Source organism: Diadema antillarum, unplaced genomic scaffold (genome assembly GCF_040938485.1).
Source record: "Diadema antillarum isolate AM-2024a unplaced genomic scaffold, OU_Dant_1.0 seq00000759_RagTag, whole genome shotgun sequence".
NCBI classification, from domain to species: Eukaryota; Metazoa; Echinodermata; class Echinoidea; order Diadematoida; family Diadematidae; genus Diadema; species Diadema antillarum.
The window spans coordinates 620,248-638,507 of NW_027271650.1; the positions used below are offsets into that span (position 1 = coordinate 620,248).

At 39.5% G+C, this 18,260-nt stretch overlaps 1 protein-coding gene across 1 annotated transcript in view; it reads left to right on the top strand.

Annotated features, from left to right (window-relative positions):
• The window catches only part of LOC139738609 (LLGL scribble cell polarity complex component 2-like), a 137,265-nt gene that overhangs the window by 97,102 nt on the left and 21,903 nt on the right, over positions 1–18,260 (top strand). The window contains exons 7-14 of the mRNA XM_071649225.1: positions 4,176–4,272; positions 5,841–6,048; positions 11,737–11,788; positions 13,092–13,249; positions 13,952–14,024; positions 15,347–15,494; positions 16,762–16,986; positions 17,259–17,411. Coding sequence (XP_071505326.1) covers positions 4,176–4,272; positions 5,841–6,048; positions 11,737–11,788; positions 13,092–13,249; positions 13,952–14,024; positions 15,347–15,494; positions 16,762–16,986; positions 17,259–17,411 — 1,114 coding nt within the window. The remainder of the gene's footprint in view (positions 1–4,175; positions 4,273–5,840; positions 6,049–11,736; positions 11,789–13,091; positions 13,250–13,951; positions 14,025–15,346; positions 15,495–16,761; positions 16,987–17,258; positions 17,412–18,260) is intronic.

Below are 18,260 nucleotides of genomic sequence, written 5' to 3' on the forward strand. Positions count from 1 at the left end.
AGTTGTTTTTTTTTTACTATAAAGATAGCAGGAATACAGATGAATTGTTTCATTTCTCATCCATAAATTCATGATTTGATCCAAACATGAACTCCAGGCAGTCTTGATTCATATCAGTTCATAGAAAGCATCATCCAATCACAAATTTCTTGAAAATGAGGACTTGGAGAGAGAGAGAGATGTTGCCTTTAAAGGACAAGTTCACCTTCATATACATGTGGATTGAGTGAATGCAGCAATATCAGTTGAACACGTCAGTGAAAATTCAACATCCGCAACTTTTTAATGGATTGCCCACTTTTCCTCAAACTTTCACGGACGTGTTCTATTAAAATTGCTGCATTCTCTCAATCCTTATGGATATGAAGGTGGACTTCTCCTTTAACAAGGAGGACTTGTCCTTTAACAAGGTGGAGAACCTGGCCTTGTGAAGATCGCCATCAATGTGCTTGTGGCATTCTTGGTATGGCATTCTTGTCATGCCTGAGCCTTGCTAAGTACTTGACCCTTCAGGGGAACCCCCTAGGAGGTCCTTGTGGTAAGAAAGAATGATGGGGATCCCCCCCCCCCCTTTCTAGCTTTCTGGGGAGGGGAGCACTCTGATTGTATTTCCACACATCATTCCAGTGGGATACAAGATGATTGTCTAGTTTTGTTTGTTGTTGGCTTGCACGATATTCCAGTGCGTACAGGTTAGAGTGCATTCAACAATTCACTTCCCGAACAACTTTCAGGGAGTCATAAACGCAAAGCTGTTTTGATTATGGGCTAAAAACAAGTTTCTGAAACGGTGAAAAAAGTGCAATCGCAAACAGTCCAATTTCTGGCCTGTCTTTATAATTGGGACAGTTGCTTTTTGGGACAAAGATCTTGCTCCGCAAGTAGTCTTGAATAAATGACAGTGACTAAACTGCCTACCCTGGTTAAGGAAAGGCAGGGTATTTCTTTTTTTATTACCCCATAGAAGACTTGAAAAAGAGTTAAATCCTTTGTTTTTTTCTCTCTCCTTTTTTTATGAGCGGTTCTATAAATCTCAATTGACAAATGACAGTCGAACAAGATATGAATTTAATGTCTGTTTGACTGTCTTGTCGTATCCGAAGCGGAAGACGAATGTGGAAGTGGTGAGTGACGATAAGCTGCCATGTACATCCCTTATGTCAGCAAATCTCTTATGGACATTTCCCCTCAAATGTTTTTAGGATTGTATAGATTATTGGAGCAGATTGACATTTCCTACTCAGCAGTAGCCTCTAGTGGTCTTTATTGACATGTCACGATTACTTTGTGAGCCTTAGTTTTCCTGACTCTAGACTCTATGGTTTTTCTTGATCCACCGGTGATGGAACTAAATATCTGGGTATTGTGTCCTCAATAGAAATTGATGCCTGTAGCAAGATGCCCAGCGGAGAAAACTGATATGGCTTCAAGTAAAGTCACACAGGATTGGCTTTTGATACCACCTGGCCAAAAGCAATATAGTGACACCAAATGTGCATATCTCTCACATCAGCGGCTAATGCTGATGGTGGTATTCGGCTCCAGTCTCGACTCAGCGAATGATTTCTGGCAACTCTTGATAGAGTGGGACAGAAATGAAGACATCATCAATTTCTCAATGATTAATTTAATTCTTTTCAAGTGCCAACTTCCTTTTTGTTCCATACCTTTGTCTTGTCTTTTCTTTGACAATTCTCTCGACAAGAAGGAAAAGAAAATTTAGATTTAAAAAATAAGAAAAGCATGTATGTAAATGTTTCCCCCTGAGATCTTGGTATGTTTCATAATGCTTTCATTCTCTTGAGCAGTTCTATCCATTGGCCTTTATTCCACAAATTTCCATCCAACCACTTCATCATGCCACTGTGTTCCTCCTGATCCACCTGCATGAGTGTTTTCCCTCCTTCCCTCCTCTCCTCCGCATCCACCACCTCCTCCTCCTCCTCCTCCTCCTCCCCTCCGCCACCTCCTTCCCCCCTCTCTCTGACTCCCTGCAAGCTTAAAGGCAGCCTACCATTAATGTGCACAAATCACCTCATTATGGAAATATTTTTATGGATTGCGTAGTGTTCCTTTGAATGCATTTCTTTTTGCTCTCATTCATGGCTGTGTTTGGGCATATTTTATGGTGGAATGGTTTCAAATCACACATTTTCTGACATGTCGGCGGAAGTCATAGGATGACTCTAATTAACAACACTGTATCTGCATTGCTTCCTGCGATAGTAGATGCAGCATTGCTCTGCGGGGCTGATTTAATCTTTCCTCTTTTCATTGCATTTTTTTTTTTCAAATACCCGATTATCACTTCAGCTTTCCACCCCCATCCCAACGCTATTTTCCTGCATTCTAACAGCTAACAAAAAAAAAAAAAACCCCAAAACACAAATAGCACTTCACACATTCATATCATGTATACACATGTCAACTTATGCTGGAGAATTTACACTGAGGAAAAATCAAAACAGCACTTCCGAATAAATTCTGTGATGTAGCTATAATGGTTCAGGGAAACATTATTTGAAATCAGACGCAAAGCCCCAAAGTAAGTTATAACTTTTTGATTTTATGTTAACCATTAGCCTTCCTCCCAGTGGGTGCTGGATTTACTGCCTTGTGTCAGGATTTTGCTCGTATCTCTTTGTTGAAGGGTTCCTTTTGTTTCATTCACTCTATTCATACAAAGCAATATTTTTTTCTCTCAGGGTAAATTCTCCTAACCATGCAATATCATACAATATTATCATGACAGTTATCTGCACTGACTAACAATTTATTCACCATGGCATGCAGTGGTCTGAATTGACAATTTTTATCATTATTTTTTTAATCACATCTTGAACTTAGTCGCCGACAAGCTCATCATTTATTGTTGTATAATGTGTAGTGCATTGTAGTAAGCAAATCACCTTGCACGAATCGATGCCAATGTCAACTTGTACTCTTAGTTGTAGGTAAGCTTCTTCGAGACAGCCAATTTGAGGAAATGTATGCACAAAACTTTCGTATTCAAATTAGAGATGAGACAAGATTAGATGTGTTTTATATGGTAGTCCTGCTTTGAAATTTGACACAATAAATATTGAGTGTCACTTGTACTGATCTCAGCTTTAATAAAGTCTTGAGTACAAACTGATATGAGAAACCTGACATAAACCACTTTGAGTGTTGTACTTTCTGTTTTGAAAAAAGAAGCAATGCAGCTCTCTGTATTTTCCATCACAATCTTGCAAAGACAACCTTGTGCCAGTAAATGGGCAGAACGAGACAAAAATTGATATCCAAAGAGGTACTGTTTCATTATAAAAATGAAAGAAATTGAATATCATTACCGAAAATGTTTCACATTCATAGTTTTTTGAGAAGGAATTAATAAGAAAATGTGCATAACACTATGGGTAATTGTTAAAAATGATGATAACTTGCTTGAGAATAATTTGTGTAATTGCAATAGCAGTCACATTTTAGGGAAATGACTGACGTCCCAGTGGAGCTTGATCATTATCATAGCTAGTTTTGTAGTTTGTAGACATTATACATTCAAGTTGTAAGGGGTCATCTATCAATTAGTAATTCAAATTGACCCATAACAAAGTTAACTGAATATCTGTATTTTTTTTTTTCAAGAAAGTAGAGTAACAAGAAGTTAATGGTAGCCCTGAACATGATGGGTGTATCGGTCATAAACAGTGGTTTACTACATATCAATGATGCAAAAGATAGTTTGGCTTGTAAAGAAATGCATTGATATTGTAGTGGTGTATATCCTATAGCACTGATATAGCGGGCATATAGACACGATTATCATATGTATAATGCATACTACTCCCACATTATACTTCTTCAGTTGCTTATGCTCCTTTTCCCCCTTTTGTTTTTACTTTCCCCTTCTTGCTTGCCATCCTATTTTGTCTATCTAAATATGATCTTACTATCCTCCCCCACCCCATCCTTTACCCCCTCTCCCCATCCCCAATCCCCCCCCCCCCCCAAAAAAAAAAACCTTCCCCAAAACTTTCTGCTTTTCATGCCCAACAACCATCCATCCATCCTACTATCAATTCATCCATCCATACTGCCGGTCTACCCATCCATCCATCCGTCCGTACGTCCGTTCATTCGTTCGTCTGGCCGCATGTGGCCCCGCCCGGCAACGGCTCTCCTCTCTTAACCAGGTTACGTGATTCTTCATCCTCTAGTGTCCCCGACGACTTCAAGGTCAATCCGGGCGCGGTTGAGGCGATAGCTCAACACCCAAGTGACAAGGACCGGGTAAGGGGGACATGGGTGGAGGGATGAAATTTTAAAAAAATCTAAAACCAAGCCAAGTATCAACACTAGCCTTTGTATTGAATGCACAATTCCACATCATGTTCTGCTAACTTTCATAGATACATGAGAATCATACAATTGCATGTGCGGAGTGGTGAAGTTTCATCAAAATCTGACGGAAGAGAAGAAAGTTATGGAATTCTCATCCAAACTTTCACAAGTTTGTACCCAATGTTGGCTGCAACTACACAAGCAAATAAGATGACAAGATGACCATAGCATAACTCTGCTCTTTGTGTGTTCACAAATATACAATTGTATAATACAAAATTATTTGTGTGGTCAATAATGAAGTGACTGCAACTGTTTTCCCCCATGAAAAGACGTTGTTGCTTTTGTATTTAGTCTGTAGTATTTTGATATGAAGATCCAATTCTTGTTAATTTCCTGTCGACCAAAAAAAAAAGAAGAAAAAAAGAAAATTAAAGAAAGATATACTGAGTATTCACAGGTCAGAAGGAGACTTTGGAAGGCACCGTGTAGTTTGCATATATTCGTGTTTGCAACAAATAACATTGTTTGGAGAAAGCATGTCAATCGTGAAATTCACAAATGTGTTTTAGGTGCAAGTTTGATGAAATGCATTCCATTGTGTTTGTCTTATATGATGTTGAATATTTATCTGTTGGATATTACTGTAAATGAAGTCAATTTAAAACATGGTGTGGGGTTGTGTGTTAAGCTTGATTTCCGCTTTTTAATATTTGCGCCAAGTGACACCATTGTTTGTGAATGTTGAACTTTTCTATCTAGCACCAATATTTTCATGTGCCAGCCTTACAAGTTTCCAGTCGTATTACTGATTTAGATTTTCAACACAAAAGAGTTCAATTTGTCGATCTTGTTTAGTTTGTGAAGATGTTGCTTCATTTGTGGCTGACACGTATGTCACAGTCTACCCTCATTTGTTGCCATCTGTCCATTTTGCCATCTAATAGAGCAAGGACCATTTGATTAGTAGCTTACCAAGATTATCTGCAAGATGGAAGTACAAGGTCCTTAGAGTACAAATCTACTGGTAATATTGCTTGTAAAATTTATTTGCTGTCAACTCCCTAAACTATGCACGATCCTTCTCTTTCTTCCTTGATACAGCATAGTCACTTTCCCTGTTTTCCCTTCACAACATGCTTAGCAGGAAAATTACTAAATACACATATGAGCCATACAGTCAGACTTAGGTGACAATTCAAGTGTCAGTTGTGGCTTCATTGATTCTGAACCATTCTAAAAAGTCAAGTCTGGTAGGTTTAAATTTTTTTTTAATAGTGGATTTGAAAACAAAACTTAAAAATAAAATTAGTTTACTGGCTTTGTTAATGTCTATATGTATCTTTGTGTCTTTCTAACCTGGTGACCCCATTTGCCACCAACCCCTCCTCCCTCCCTCTGTCCCTCCGTCCCTTCGTCCCTACTGTCTTCTTTCTCTCATTCCTTCCCTCCTTCCTTCCTTCCCACTCTCCATCCCTACCTCCCTCAAACAAACAAATAAACATGCATACAAACAGCTGCTGATTGGCTACAACCGGGGACTGATGATCATCTGGCGTCAGAGCGAGCTGATGCTGGAGGCGTCGTTCGTGGGCCACCAGATCGAGTCCCTGTGCTGGCACCGCGACGGGACCCACTTCACCAGCTCGCACAACGACGGGAGCTACCAAGTGTGGAAAGTGTCCGAACCGTCGCCGCCCCCCAAGGACCCGCTGGTGCCCTATGGTAAGGACGGCGCGCACACCGAGTTTAACAGTGATCATAGATTCTCCCGTAATGAAAAGTTTCATTCTGAAGGACCCTATAGCGTGGGGATTCATGGAGAGGGAAGGTCGGCCAAGTTTTGGTACATTCAAGAATCCCCGTAACATATTGTATACAGCGTCATCAGTGATCTCTCTTTAAGTACAGATGTACACACACAGCCAAAGGCCCAAATTCACGAAGGTGGTACAAATGAAACCATGGTTTAAACCATGGACAAAAGCCATGGAGTGCCAAGTGTCGCATGGGTTTTTTCGTTACGAAATCAGTCATTTCGTCGATGAAATGTTTATTTTGTAACGAAATGACAACATTTTGTAACTAAATAAACATTTTGTCCACGAAATGATTATTTCGTTAACGAAATGAGCAATTTCGTAACAAAATATTCCGTGCAACACTTGGCGCTCCATGGTTTTTGTCCAGGGTTTAAACCATGGTTTTATTTGTACCACCTTCGTGAATTCGGGCCAAAGAGTCTTGATTGCTGGAGTCGACTGTTACTGATGAGTGTGCGCTTTGATGCACGTATTCGCTGACAAGCAGCTGACGGGCGCTATTCGTGGTTTTGAATGTACCCCAGTGGGCAGCGAATGAAGACTAAGTCAATCGGACCACATAGGTTTCCTCACACTACTGGATCTTTGAGAGGAAGAGAAAACGTATCCTTCACCTATTACACCATGGCGGCAAGACCTGACATGATTACCTTTATGCCAGACCTGAGATGCCGACCACTGTAATCCATTTTTAGAGTTGTGTGTAGCCAATGTATCTTCTTCCACGTCCATCAACAAGATAATGACACCATGCATTAAAGGGGATGGCTAGTAACCGATCAGTGGGAATGCTGAGGGATGATTGTTCCAATCCTTTGGGATTCATTTAAGAGTACATTATATATCTACTGTTGTGTGAAAATTATTTGCTTCAGAACGGTCTCATATTCAAGTAATGTGCAGATTAATGCCCCGTCACTGACCAGGGACGCTTACCTGGAAACATTAAACTGCACATTACTTGAATATGAGACCATTCTGAAGCAAATAATTTTCATACAAGAATAGATATATAATGTACTCTTAAATGAATCCCACAAGGATTGGAACAATCATCCCTCGGCATTCCCACTGATTCCCACTGATCAGTTACTAGCCATCCCCTTTAACTCAGTCTGCGGAGTGGTCTCATTTAATCAGGCCTATTTGTAGTTAGAAGGAATACAAAGCATGCCTTTGCCACTTCTGGTTCTCAAACAATTTTACTGGTTGCAAGTTTTTTATCTCCCAATGGAAGTAGGCATCATTGACTAAGCACTTAGAGGAATCTTTCCGGAAACATGGCAGAAAAGTTGATTGTGGTGGTAGAAAATGCCCATCAAGTCTACACTGTTAACTCCATTTATGCCATTGTGAGTTTTACTGAAATTTTAAGAGTCATGCAAGCGACAGGAAAGCTCGGAATGTTAAATCTGCCCTGTGTTGTTTATAAAAAACAAACAAGGAGGTAGAGAGTAGATTTCATATAGATGTATACCAGGTGCAATATTCATGTGTAATGAAATTTATGTGTGTCTCATGCCTTCGTATGACAGCATAGAATCTGTCTTTTGAGGCCAGAAGCTCACATGGCCATTCACTTTTAACTCTTCTTTCTCTTTTGTTGTTTTAATTCACATTTTTATGTTCGTAGAGGATACCGTTTTCCTATGTCTCTTTCTATGGCCAAATAAAAAGTGATAAATGAGAAGGATAATAGGATTTTGACGGTATGATTTAGGAGAAACGAATTACCAGAGACCATCAGGGAGCTTGCTTTCAAAGGCGTAAAACCAAAAACAAAAGGGCTCACTGTTCTCATTCTTTTATATGTCGTGTGCGCGAGACTGCACATTTTTCTGAGACGTGATACTGCTCTCATTCAACAGTGACAGATGGGGAGTGTTGCCGTGACCGGCAAAAATTCATTTTTCCCTTCCTCTACAATGTATCTTCTGCTCATTATGAATTCATAGAGACAGAAATTCAAAAGAGGGGAGGATTAAGAAAATGATGCAGCGAGGGAGAGAGTGAGAGCGATAGTGAGCTGTACAACATTCATGGCTTACAGCTGTGGTTGATAATTCATGGTGGAGCTAAAGAGAAAATGTCAAAACAAGCGATGGATAATGTGGCTTTCACCTGGAGGGGGGGGGGGGGGAACAAAAATCCCTCACCACGTTAATGTCGCCGTGGCGCATTCCTGACTAGAGAAAGAGCTAGAAAAAATATAAAGCTGGTGGTGTTAACACCCCAGCTTGCCTTCCAGCAATCATGAATAATGATTACAGCTCTCCCCAAAGCCAGTGTTTTTTACAAACGTGGAGAATAGTAGAAGGGACTGCTGTATCCTCCCACCAAACGTCAAATGGTGGTTTTCATAGACTAGTTAGTGTGAGTCTGTTTTATCCCCGGAGTGGTATGTGTAGCATTCAAAGTAACTCTCTATGTACATTCTTTGTATTGATTCTACATTGTGTAGTTTGTATAGAAACTAATGATAATGGTGATGATAATTTGGAAAGGCAATGGCCAAATGATAAGTAATGATGGTCACGATAATGAATAAAAAGGATTAGAATATGATAGGAATAAAGACAAAGACAAACCAATAAAATAGGACACTGAGATAGATAGTGGTTTGTTTCAGATTTTTTTTTTTTTTTTAGAGCCACTAGCTGTTTCTGCATCACATACAATTTGTTTTGCCCTTGCTGTAATGCAAGCACAAAGTCACATTAGTCATTCACACATGAACCAATACCAGCGAACAGGCATACATCCACATTGACTCCACATTGCCTAGTTTGTATAAAAACTACTGATAATGGTCGTGATACGATTGCGAGAAATCCAATAGTACCCTCATAATTTGGAAGAAATACCCAGGCATTGTTGTGAGAAAAAAAAAATAAAAAAGTAAAAAACCTTCGAGTAGGGGTCAAGTGTCGTGATGTGTAGACAGACCAAATACTGATAGATGTTTATCTTTTTGATACATAGCAGGATTGAGTGTTGTGCCGTGGATGTTTTGAGAAATTGATGGGACTGAGCAAGCCCTCCGCTCACAACCCACCAAGTCTTGTTGAAAGCATTTTGTTGCAGAAATTATAATCTGTATATATTATAAAATTACCATCTTTCAATTCTAGTTTGCCTTGTAAAGTTTAGACAGATGGGATTGAACTGACTGAATTGAATGCATACAATGTAAAAAAACAAAACAGAACGAGAAAAAAGATGTGCAAAATTACCCCAATTCAAAACGGCCACCAAATATCCTTCTTGGTGACCCAATCGGGCATCTAAAATTCCAAAAGAACTTTCATAGTTCTTTTTTGTTTTGGACCACGACATTTCTTTTTCAGACCACCAAAATTTCATATTTGAAGATTTTAGTGGCCTGAACAGGCCACAAGCAGAAAAAAAAAAACCCAAAAGTTGTGTGAAGCCCTGCAATAGATTTTTTGCTCATTTGAGTGGTAGTCAGAGCATCATTGATCTATGATGTTCCTCTCAATATTTGTCTGGTAAATGCAGTCATTCTTTCCGTTTAAGAGAATTGAGACATGTTTGTTTTTTATTCTTCAAAAATAGTTTAGAATGTTGTGTTTTTCTGAATATTTGCTGTTAAAGGAAATTCTGTTTCTTCATCAATATCTGCAAATATCTATATTGAATTTTAGATAAACAATCTGTGTTTCTACAGATATATCTGATAATATTTTATTATTATAATATTAGATAAACATGTTCTCAGCCTTCAGGAATAGCTGAAAATGTTTTCTCAGACTGGAGAAAACACTCATGGGCGTCTCCTCAGTGTCGAGCAAAGTGTACAGTGGAGGATGTTTGAAATGCAAAATTCCCTTGGCAGAATAACCTTAACATATTTTTTTTTCTTTACTGTCTGTGAGATCCAAGTTCCAGATCACTGATTAAGTTATCAAACATGATATGAACATTGAATGGTGATATGTGTAAACAGATGTTTTGAAATATTGCTGTCTGTTTAAGTGAATGGAACATTTTTAAAAGAAACTTCTATTGGTTGCCTGTATTTTTTTTTTTTGAAAGCATGCAAGTTCTTTATTTAGTTCCTCTGTTTTGATAAGCTATGCTTTTAGAATTGACCTTTCTTGTAATCTAAGAATGTATAGATTATCTCCCGTTCCACACACACTCACACATATATCACAACACTACCATCAACTGTCTTACAGTCCAAGGTTGTATCGTCTCTGCAACAGCCGCTGGATCTCTTTGTTTTGGTTTAAAAAGCATCAGCTCAGATTACAACCAGACTGTCATTTGATAAGATCAGCATATACAAATACATTTAAAATGTCATGCGTGACAAATGTCTTTCCTTGTTACCAGAAAACTTCCTGAGACTTGCCTAAGTTAGCAAGAGCCAGTGCATGCAAACTATCAATCATCATTCATCCTTAGATGCATTCATAATTTACTACACCATTGCAGTCAGTACGTAAAACTTACTTGTCCATCATTGATCGAAAAGCAAAGACACTATCCTACAGTGCCTCTGTACATAATGAATCAGACAATGTCACTTGGTCAGATAATTCAAGAGTCATCATAAGCTACTCCCTGCGGTAAATCACGTTTTATTTCCAGAAAAAGACAAACAATATAATTCTAGCCCGGTTCTCACTTTCATTCTGGTACAATGCGAAGAGCAAATTTCAGTTGTGAAGCTGATGTTACATATAGACGGTGGCAGTTAGGGGATGGGGAACATTCAGAATGTGTCGTTAAAAAATGGTTGGAAGTGCTAGAAAATTATTCAGGTGCCATATATGGTACAAACAGAGTTGGACTTACAACTGTACACATACTTGTAGCAGTAGGATACTGAAACAGCCTGCTTTATTCAGCTTGTGATTTAAGATTTCTATGTACAGTGTACTATACATGTAGATTGTCCATGTATAGGCCCTTGTTGTTTACAAGTTGGTGTTTTATCATTTATGCATTATTTTATTTCACTTTTTTTTCCTCTTTTCATTTTACTCATGTTTGTAGTCTCATACACAAAATTATCTCTTTAATATCTTAGTGTCATTATGTATAATCTACAAGAATTGTGTTCACAAGTCTGTTGAAATGTTATTTATATTCCATGTTTGTTTGTGCTCTCATACTCAGAGAAGGGTTCAAAAGAGTCAGTAAGATTCTACACCATTCTACAGATGCAAGAGCTGCATTTATTAGGATTTATTCCTTTGAAAGGGTTGTGATCACAAAAAGTCAAGCTCCAATTAGGTGTGAGGATCAGGTAATTTTTTTCTCTTCGAGCGTGAGATTTTCATCGATTGGCACGAGGAAAGCTACATGAAGTGTGCGTGAGCCTCATGCTCATTGTATGAGACTTGGCAGGCATGATGCCGTGCAGCAATTAATTATGTAGGGCCAATCTAAAGTGCATTTGTTCCCATGGCTCCTTGTACGAGAGAGTGCTGGATAACGCTGTGCTGTAAAGAAGCTGTTTGAAATATTTGTCTCCCTCCATTGTTCTTTATTAGATTGCGTGAAGTTCTCTTTAACCCTTTCTATCTCTTATCTTTCTCTCTCTCTCTCACATCCACAGGTCCATTTCCATGCAAGGCCATTCCCAAGATTCTGTACCTGACCACAAAAAGGTGAGGTTGGATGATCAAGAGATGCTTGGTGTGAAAGTGGAATATCCTCTTGTGAATTCCACTTTCATGGCCTTGGCAAATGTAGGGGTTTTTCGTGGTGTTCACAAAACTCTTGATGTTGTTGTTTAAAGGGAAATCATGGCCAGTTGAGATTTAGTCTGATAAGAAAGAGTTCAATTTTATATAGCAAAACAAAAAATTTAATCAAAATCAGATAAAAATTAAGGAAATTCTGAAAATGTGAGGTACTGCTAATCCTATTCATTCTCTTCAAAATAACTTTCAACTTGTTTAAAGTTTCCCTTAAAGCTGCCATCCAGTGTGGACTAAAGGGGAATTACAGTGTTCCATAAATTTTCATCGTGCAAAAAAGACATTGAGATAAACATTCACATACCTCATGAACCCATTCGTTGTTAACATAGGTTGTAGCTGACACTCCACTGGGTATTGAGTCATACCTTTGGCACCAGCAGAAGGTGATAACGCCAAGGGCATTATTTAATACCCAACCATAGCATAAAGAGGGGGTTAAGACATGCCCAAGGGCATACATGAACATGACGCATACACACCCCATCATTTTGTTGTTGTTGTTATTTTTGATTGGTGGATGCATGAATGAAAATCAGTGAGTGTGACAGAGCAGTCGCCAGGGGGGATGCCGACACCCTGATAGGGGGTGTGAAATTTACGCGCCTGATGGGAATCCAGGGAAAGTGCGGTGAACTCTTTGAGTGTAACATCATCAATCACTCCATCTGCTGCATGACATGCTTGAAATTGTTCGTGCATCAGAGAGAAGAGGTTGTTATGAGGGCAAGACAGTAAGAGGAGGGAGGATGATGCGAGAGAAGAGATTAAACCAAGAATGAAGGCTGAGATGGAATGAATCAGGGAAAACATTTATGCTGATAATGGTAGGATGGAGGGAAGGTTAGAAGAATTAGTGCATCAAAAGAGATGTGAAATTTTAATGTATATAGTAAATATTTAATGTATAACGTGTATATATTGTATGGCTTAGAAGAAAGTCAACAAAAGTTGATTGAAACTGAAATTGATTGAAGGAAGAATTTCGAAAAATGATGTGGTTGGTTGATGAAACAATATGATTTGAAATACCTATGCTAATGCCATCTTGGTATCACATGTTATGGATATCGTCTTGATTCCAATTCGATTGTTTGATTTAATAAGCTGTCGTTTTAATGCACTGTAAGTATGCAAAGTCCAGCATGTCCCAGCAAAGAAGCCAAAAGTGGCATGCTTTCATGACCTCTCGTGACCTTTGCGCCCGCAGCGAGCCTTTCACTATCTTCTCCGGCGGCATGCCGCGGGCGAGCTACGGCGACCACCACGTCGTCACGGTCATCCAGGACAAGGGACAGCACGTCGTCTTCGACTTCACCTCCAAGGTCATCGACTTCTTCACCATGTCCGACGTGGACGATGAATACGGTGAGCTCCTGTTAACACTTTGTTTGCTTTGAGTGCTGATTGGCACAGAAAACCGTATAGTGCTTTACACACTGTCCAAAGTACCTGACACAGATAGGGTAATCGTCTGGCTCATAGAGTGGTGTGCAAAATTGCATGTATATCTGTTTTACTGTTAGAAGTTTATGTGATTGACTTGCACATTTGTGAGAGAGGGAAAATTAGTTTTCAGGCCCTCTGAAGAGGCTGTTGTTGTTTTTTTTGTGTGTAACTATCATGCGTGTTCTAAATGTGTCCGAATATTACTCATTCAACGACATCATGCAGAATTGTATTAGACCTTGATGAGGATGAGCATAAGGGCATTTTGTGTGAAAAAAACAAAAAACAAGATTTCCAAATTGTTCACACAATGAAAGTGAATCTGAATCTCAGTGATATCAGATGATAATCACGATGATGATGGTGATCATTATGTTGATGACCATGAATATGATGGTAATGATGATTGCTATCTGTAGAATTTCTAGTAGTGGCATTATCATAATTATTACTAACTGCTGTACCTGGCAAAAGTTGAAAGCTTAATCCTCATCTCAACCAAAATTCTGCCATCCCTTTAACTCTCCTCTCTCCTTGCCCTCCTTCAGAATGATGAAGAGAATGCTTTGAAAATTATTAATTTCTTTATTTTTGCTCATTTTTCTTTGTCATGGATTGCAGAATTTGATGAGCCACACACACTGGCCGTACTGGTGGAGGAAGAAATCATCTTCATTGATCTGCAGACAAAGGGGTAGGTCTGGAAGAAAGACTAAGAACAGGAAAGATACTCTGAAAAAATATTCTTCTAAATGTAATCGAATCAAATCAAATTTAAGTTCCAGCATCACAAATTTGATGCACAATGTCATCATTGCACACGAAACATTTCCCCTGCTGTCCTGCACATAAATTGATTTGTGTTTCCCAGATAATTCTCCCCATTTTGTACTGTCATTGATTCGAGTAAGTACAGACAGAATAAGAACAAGAAGCTCATTTTGCGGCAGCCTTATTGTCATGGCTACTGTATATGCCATATATTTAGCGAGTCTGATTTTTTGCGAATCATACTTTCCAACATTCTATCGAGTGGTTAAATTCATGATTGTCGAATACAGCAGTGGACAAAGATATGTATGTGTGCAATTTACATTCATGTCAGCATCAGAGTTAATATTTTCTTGTGTTATATAATTCACAGAATTCACAAAGATAAAAACCCTGCAAAATGTATGACAAATACAGTTTTTGTCAATGACTGTTTGGGGGAAATGTATCTAATTCACTTATACAGGCCGGCTCGGTGGTAGTGTTTTCCTTGTGACACTGAATATCACTGAAAAGAAGCCTTATGAGGTAGCCCTGGTAATAACAAACAAACCAAATAACTGCTGCGAAACTCCCTGTCGTATTATGCTAGAAGGCCGAGTGACAATTTGTTGGCATTCCTAATGTGAGTGGAAAGGTTCTACATATGCCAAATTTTTCACGAGCATTAATACATCCTTGTTGACGTAGCGAGTGTTGAGATTCACGACCAAGAATCACTGAAGGAAAGACAACTAAATATTGCTTCTTTTCAACATTATACTGTATAAGCTGGTATTTTCACGAGGGTTTAATTTTCGTGAATTTCACGAATCACAGTTGGATCGCGAATTTAACAACACGCGAAAATGTCTCAATGCGCCCTGTTAATAGTGCATTATTAACGTAAGCGTCGGCGTCAATTCGCGAAAACAACATCTCGCGAAAATGTCTATGGCCTCGTCATTTGTGAAAATATCTGTACGCGAATAATGAATAGATAACAGCATATACAGTAAGTTAAAGATTTCTCATCTTGGAGATGATATACATTGCATTATATTATTTGTTACAGGAGAGCAATATTGTGGCATGTTGTTAATCGTTCAGTTGTGAAGAATAAACTTGCCGCGAAATATGTGATGTACGCAACGTTATGCTCATAAATGACATCACATGTAAACTGGACATCATGCTTGTTCATCTTTCATTGACTGATTCTCATTTTGTGTGTTTGTTTGTGGGGTTTTTTTTCCCATCCCTCAGATGGCCCACGTTCCAACTGCCTTATCTCTCCTCCATCCACGCCTCCTACGTCACCTGCTCCAACTACTTTGCCAACGTGCCCTCCCACCTCTTGGAGAAGATACAGGAGGCGGGGGAGCAGCAGCAGCAGAACTCAGTCTCACAGCGGGTGGGTGTGGCAAGGGGGTGGTGGTAGGATGGAGAAATCCCTGGTGTAGTGGGGAAGGGAGGAGGGCGGGAGAAGGATGAGAAGAATGGGATGGGGCGGGGGGGGGGGGAGGGAATTTGTGTGTCTCTTGTTTTTATAACAGCAATGACTCTGGTGAGGCTGAGCAGGGTTAGATTTATGTTTGGGTGTAATGATAATTTTGAAATAGGATGATATTGATGTCCAGAATAAGGAGGAGAAAGTTGAATGGTGATTATCGCACAAATGGTGATGGTGATGGTGGTGGGGGTGATGGTGGGGATGGTGGGGGTGATGGTGGTGGTGATGGTGATGATGATGATGATGATGATGGTGATGATGGTGGTGGTGATGGTGATGGTGATGGTGGTGGTGGTGATGGTGATGATGATGATGGTGGTGGTGGTGATGGTGATTATGATGATGATGGTGATTGTAACAGTGGTGATGGCATGGAAGTAATGACAGGGATGCTGACATTGATGTGATGATGATTTTGGTAGTGATTAGGGCAAGGTTTATTCTTCAGGGTTTACTCAGTGATGAGGATGATGAAGATGATAACATGTGTTGATATATATGGCTGATCGGTTGATGATGGTAATGTTGGTAATGTTTATAACATCTTTAGTTATGAATATTGAAAGTGCTGGTGGTGAAGATGATGATGCTGGTGGCAATTTTGATGGTGATGATTGACTGGATAATGCTCCTTTTGATGTTGAGCATAAACATGAAAAGATGATAAATCAGAAACAGAAGCGAAAAGCAATAATGGCAGTGGTATAGACATGGAACAAGTTGATTTTAATGTCAAATAAACTGTGAAGCTATTATATTGGTGGGACCATCAAGAAATGCAAGTGATGAAATATCAAATATAATCAGGGATTGAATAATCAGTGTTAGGGAATCAATTCTACCTATTCGATCCCAAAGCAACGTAATATTTCCCCAGTCAGAATCATACATAGAATAGTGTGTCCAAGAATAAGACAAGAGCAGCAATCTGGTGTGTCTAAACTGTGAAATAAACTGCAATGGGTAACCCATTTCCTATGGCACCCCAAAGTCTCAATAGACTTTATACAGGATCCCTCTGAATAACCTGGGTAAAAGGGTTGATGAATTTCCATCTAGAGATTCTGCGTCATTCTATCCCGCAAGCACTTGTCACATTTTGCATTAGTCGAGTTTCTCAAAGATTACCGGTATCTTTAATGCCATTCTGCCCCTCACAACCATGTAGGACTTCCCCGTGACCGGTGGCAAGAACCTGGTGGAGACACCGGTGTACCATGACCTGCTCCTGACTGGCCACGAGGATGGCTCCATCCGCTTCTGGGACGCGTCCACCTCCTCGCTGCGATTCCTCTACCGCCTCAACGTCGCCCCCATCTTCACCAGCGACGGGGAGCAGAATGGCACGGTGGGCGCCGTCGAGGCAGAAGAGGAGTGGCCGCCATTCCGAAAGGTGAGAAGGAAATGTAGCTGTGCCCATGCTGAACGTAACTCTATGTGCTGTACTTGTGGGGGCCCTGTGTGTATGTGTGTATCGTCAATGAAAAGTTGGAGGCATTTTTTTGTTGTATCCACTATTACTCTTTGTAATTCTTTTGTTTATATTCGAAAAAACGTTACCATGTGTGTGTGTCATATCTTACATCAGATTGAATGATCTCAACAAATGTTGCTGATGGTTTTGTTTTTGTGTCCCCCCCCCCCCCCCCCCCCCCCCCTCTCCAGGTTGGGAACTTTGACCCCTTCAGCGATGACCCACGCCTCGGCATTCAGAAGATCGCCCTCTGCCCACAGAGTGGCACCCTGGTTGCCGCGGGAACCGCCGGTCAGCTGGTGGTGCTGAAGATTGGGGAGGAAGATGTGGAGAAGACAGTTGAGGTGAGAGAGGAGCAGATTTGAAGTCAATCTTAAAGGGATGGTATAGTATTTAGTTGAGGTGAGGATTCAGCTTTGAACTTTTTGTGAGGTACTTAGAAACCACTTCATATAAAATTTTATATAGCATACAACTCCAAGAGGAATGCAAAGTTTATTTGATAAAAATCAGTTTTGAAAGGGTGAGATATCCAAAAACAAAGTAAAACAAAGCGATTCTAATAAAAGGTGGGTCCCACCTTATATTTAAGATCGCTTTGTTTTGGATATCTCAGCCATTTCAAAACCAATTTTCGTCAGATAAACTTTGAATTCCTCTTAGAATTATATGCTATTTCATATTTCATAAGAGGTTTCTCATTATCTCAAAAAAATCATCATCAAAAAATGTTGAAAACTTGAAGCCTTATCTCACCGAAAATGTACCACCCCTTTAAGTGAATCCCTTTACGAGCACTGTCACTAGCTGTACCCACATGCATATTACCTGGTGTTGCATTTAATAAATTCTGTAGAATAACGGGGGAAAAAAATGCAGGATTTCATTTTACTACCATTTCATTTTCTCATTTGCTCACAAATGTTCTCGTCCTTGTTAGTCAAAACATGGTTAAGCAGTTGGCTTAATGTACTATAGTTTTCATCATGGAGTATGAGTGAAATAGTATGCTTTACTGTATATCCTGTAAACAAGTATTGCATGAGAAGAAACTTATCCCTGTATCCTCAGAAGACTTGCAGCAATTTGTAATTCACATTTCAAAACAAATTTCATTTCATTCATTGTTTCTGCAGGGTACAAATAATGAAATCACCTGAGAAAACAAGGCTTGATTCATCATTCATTGTTGT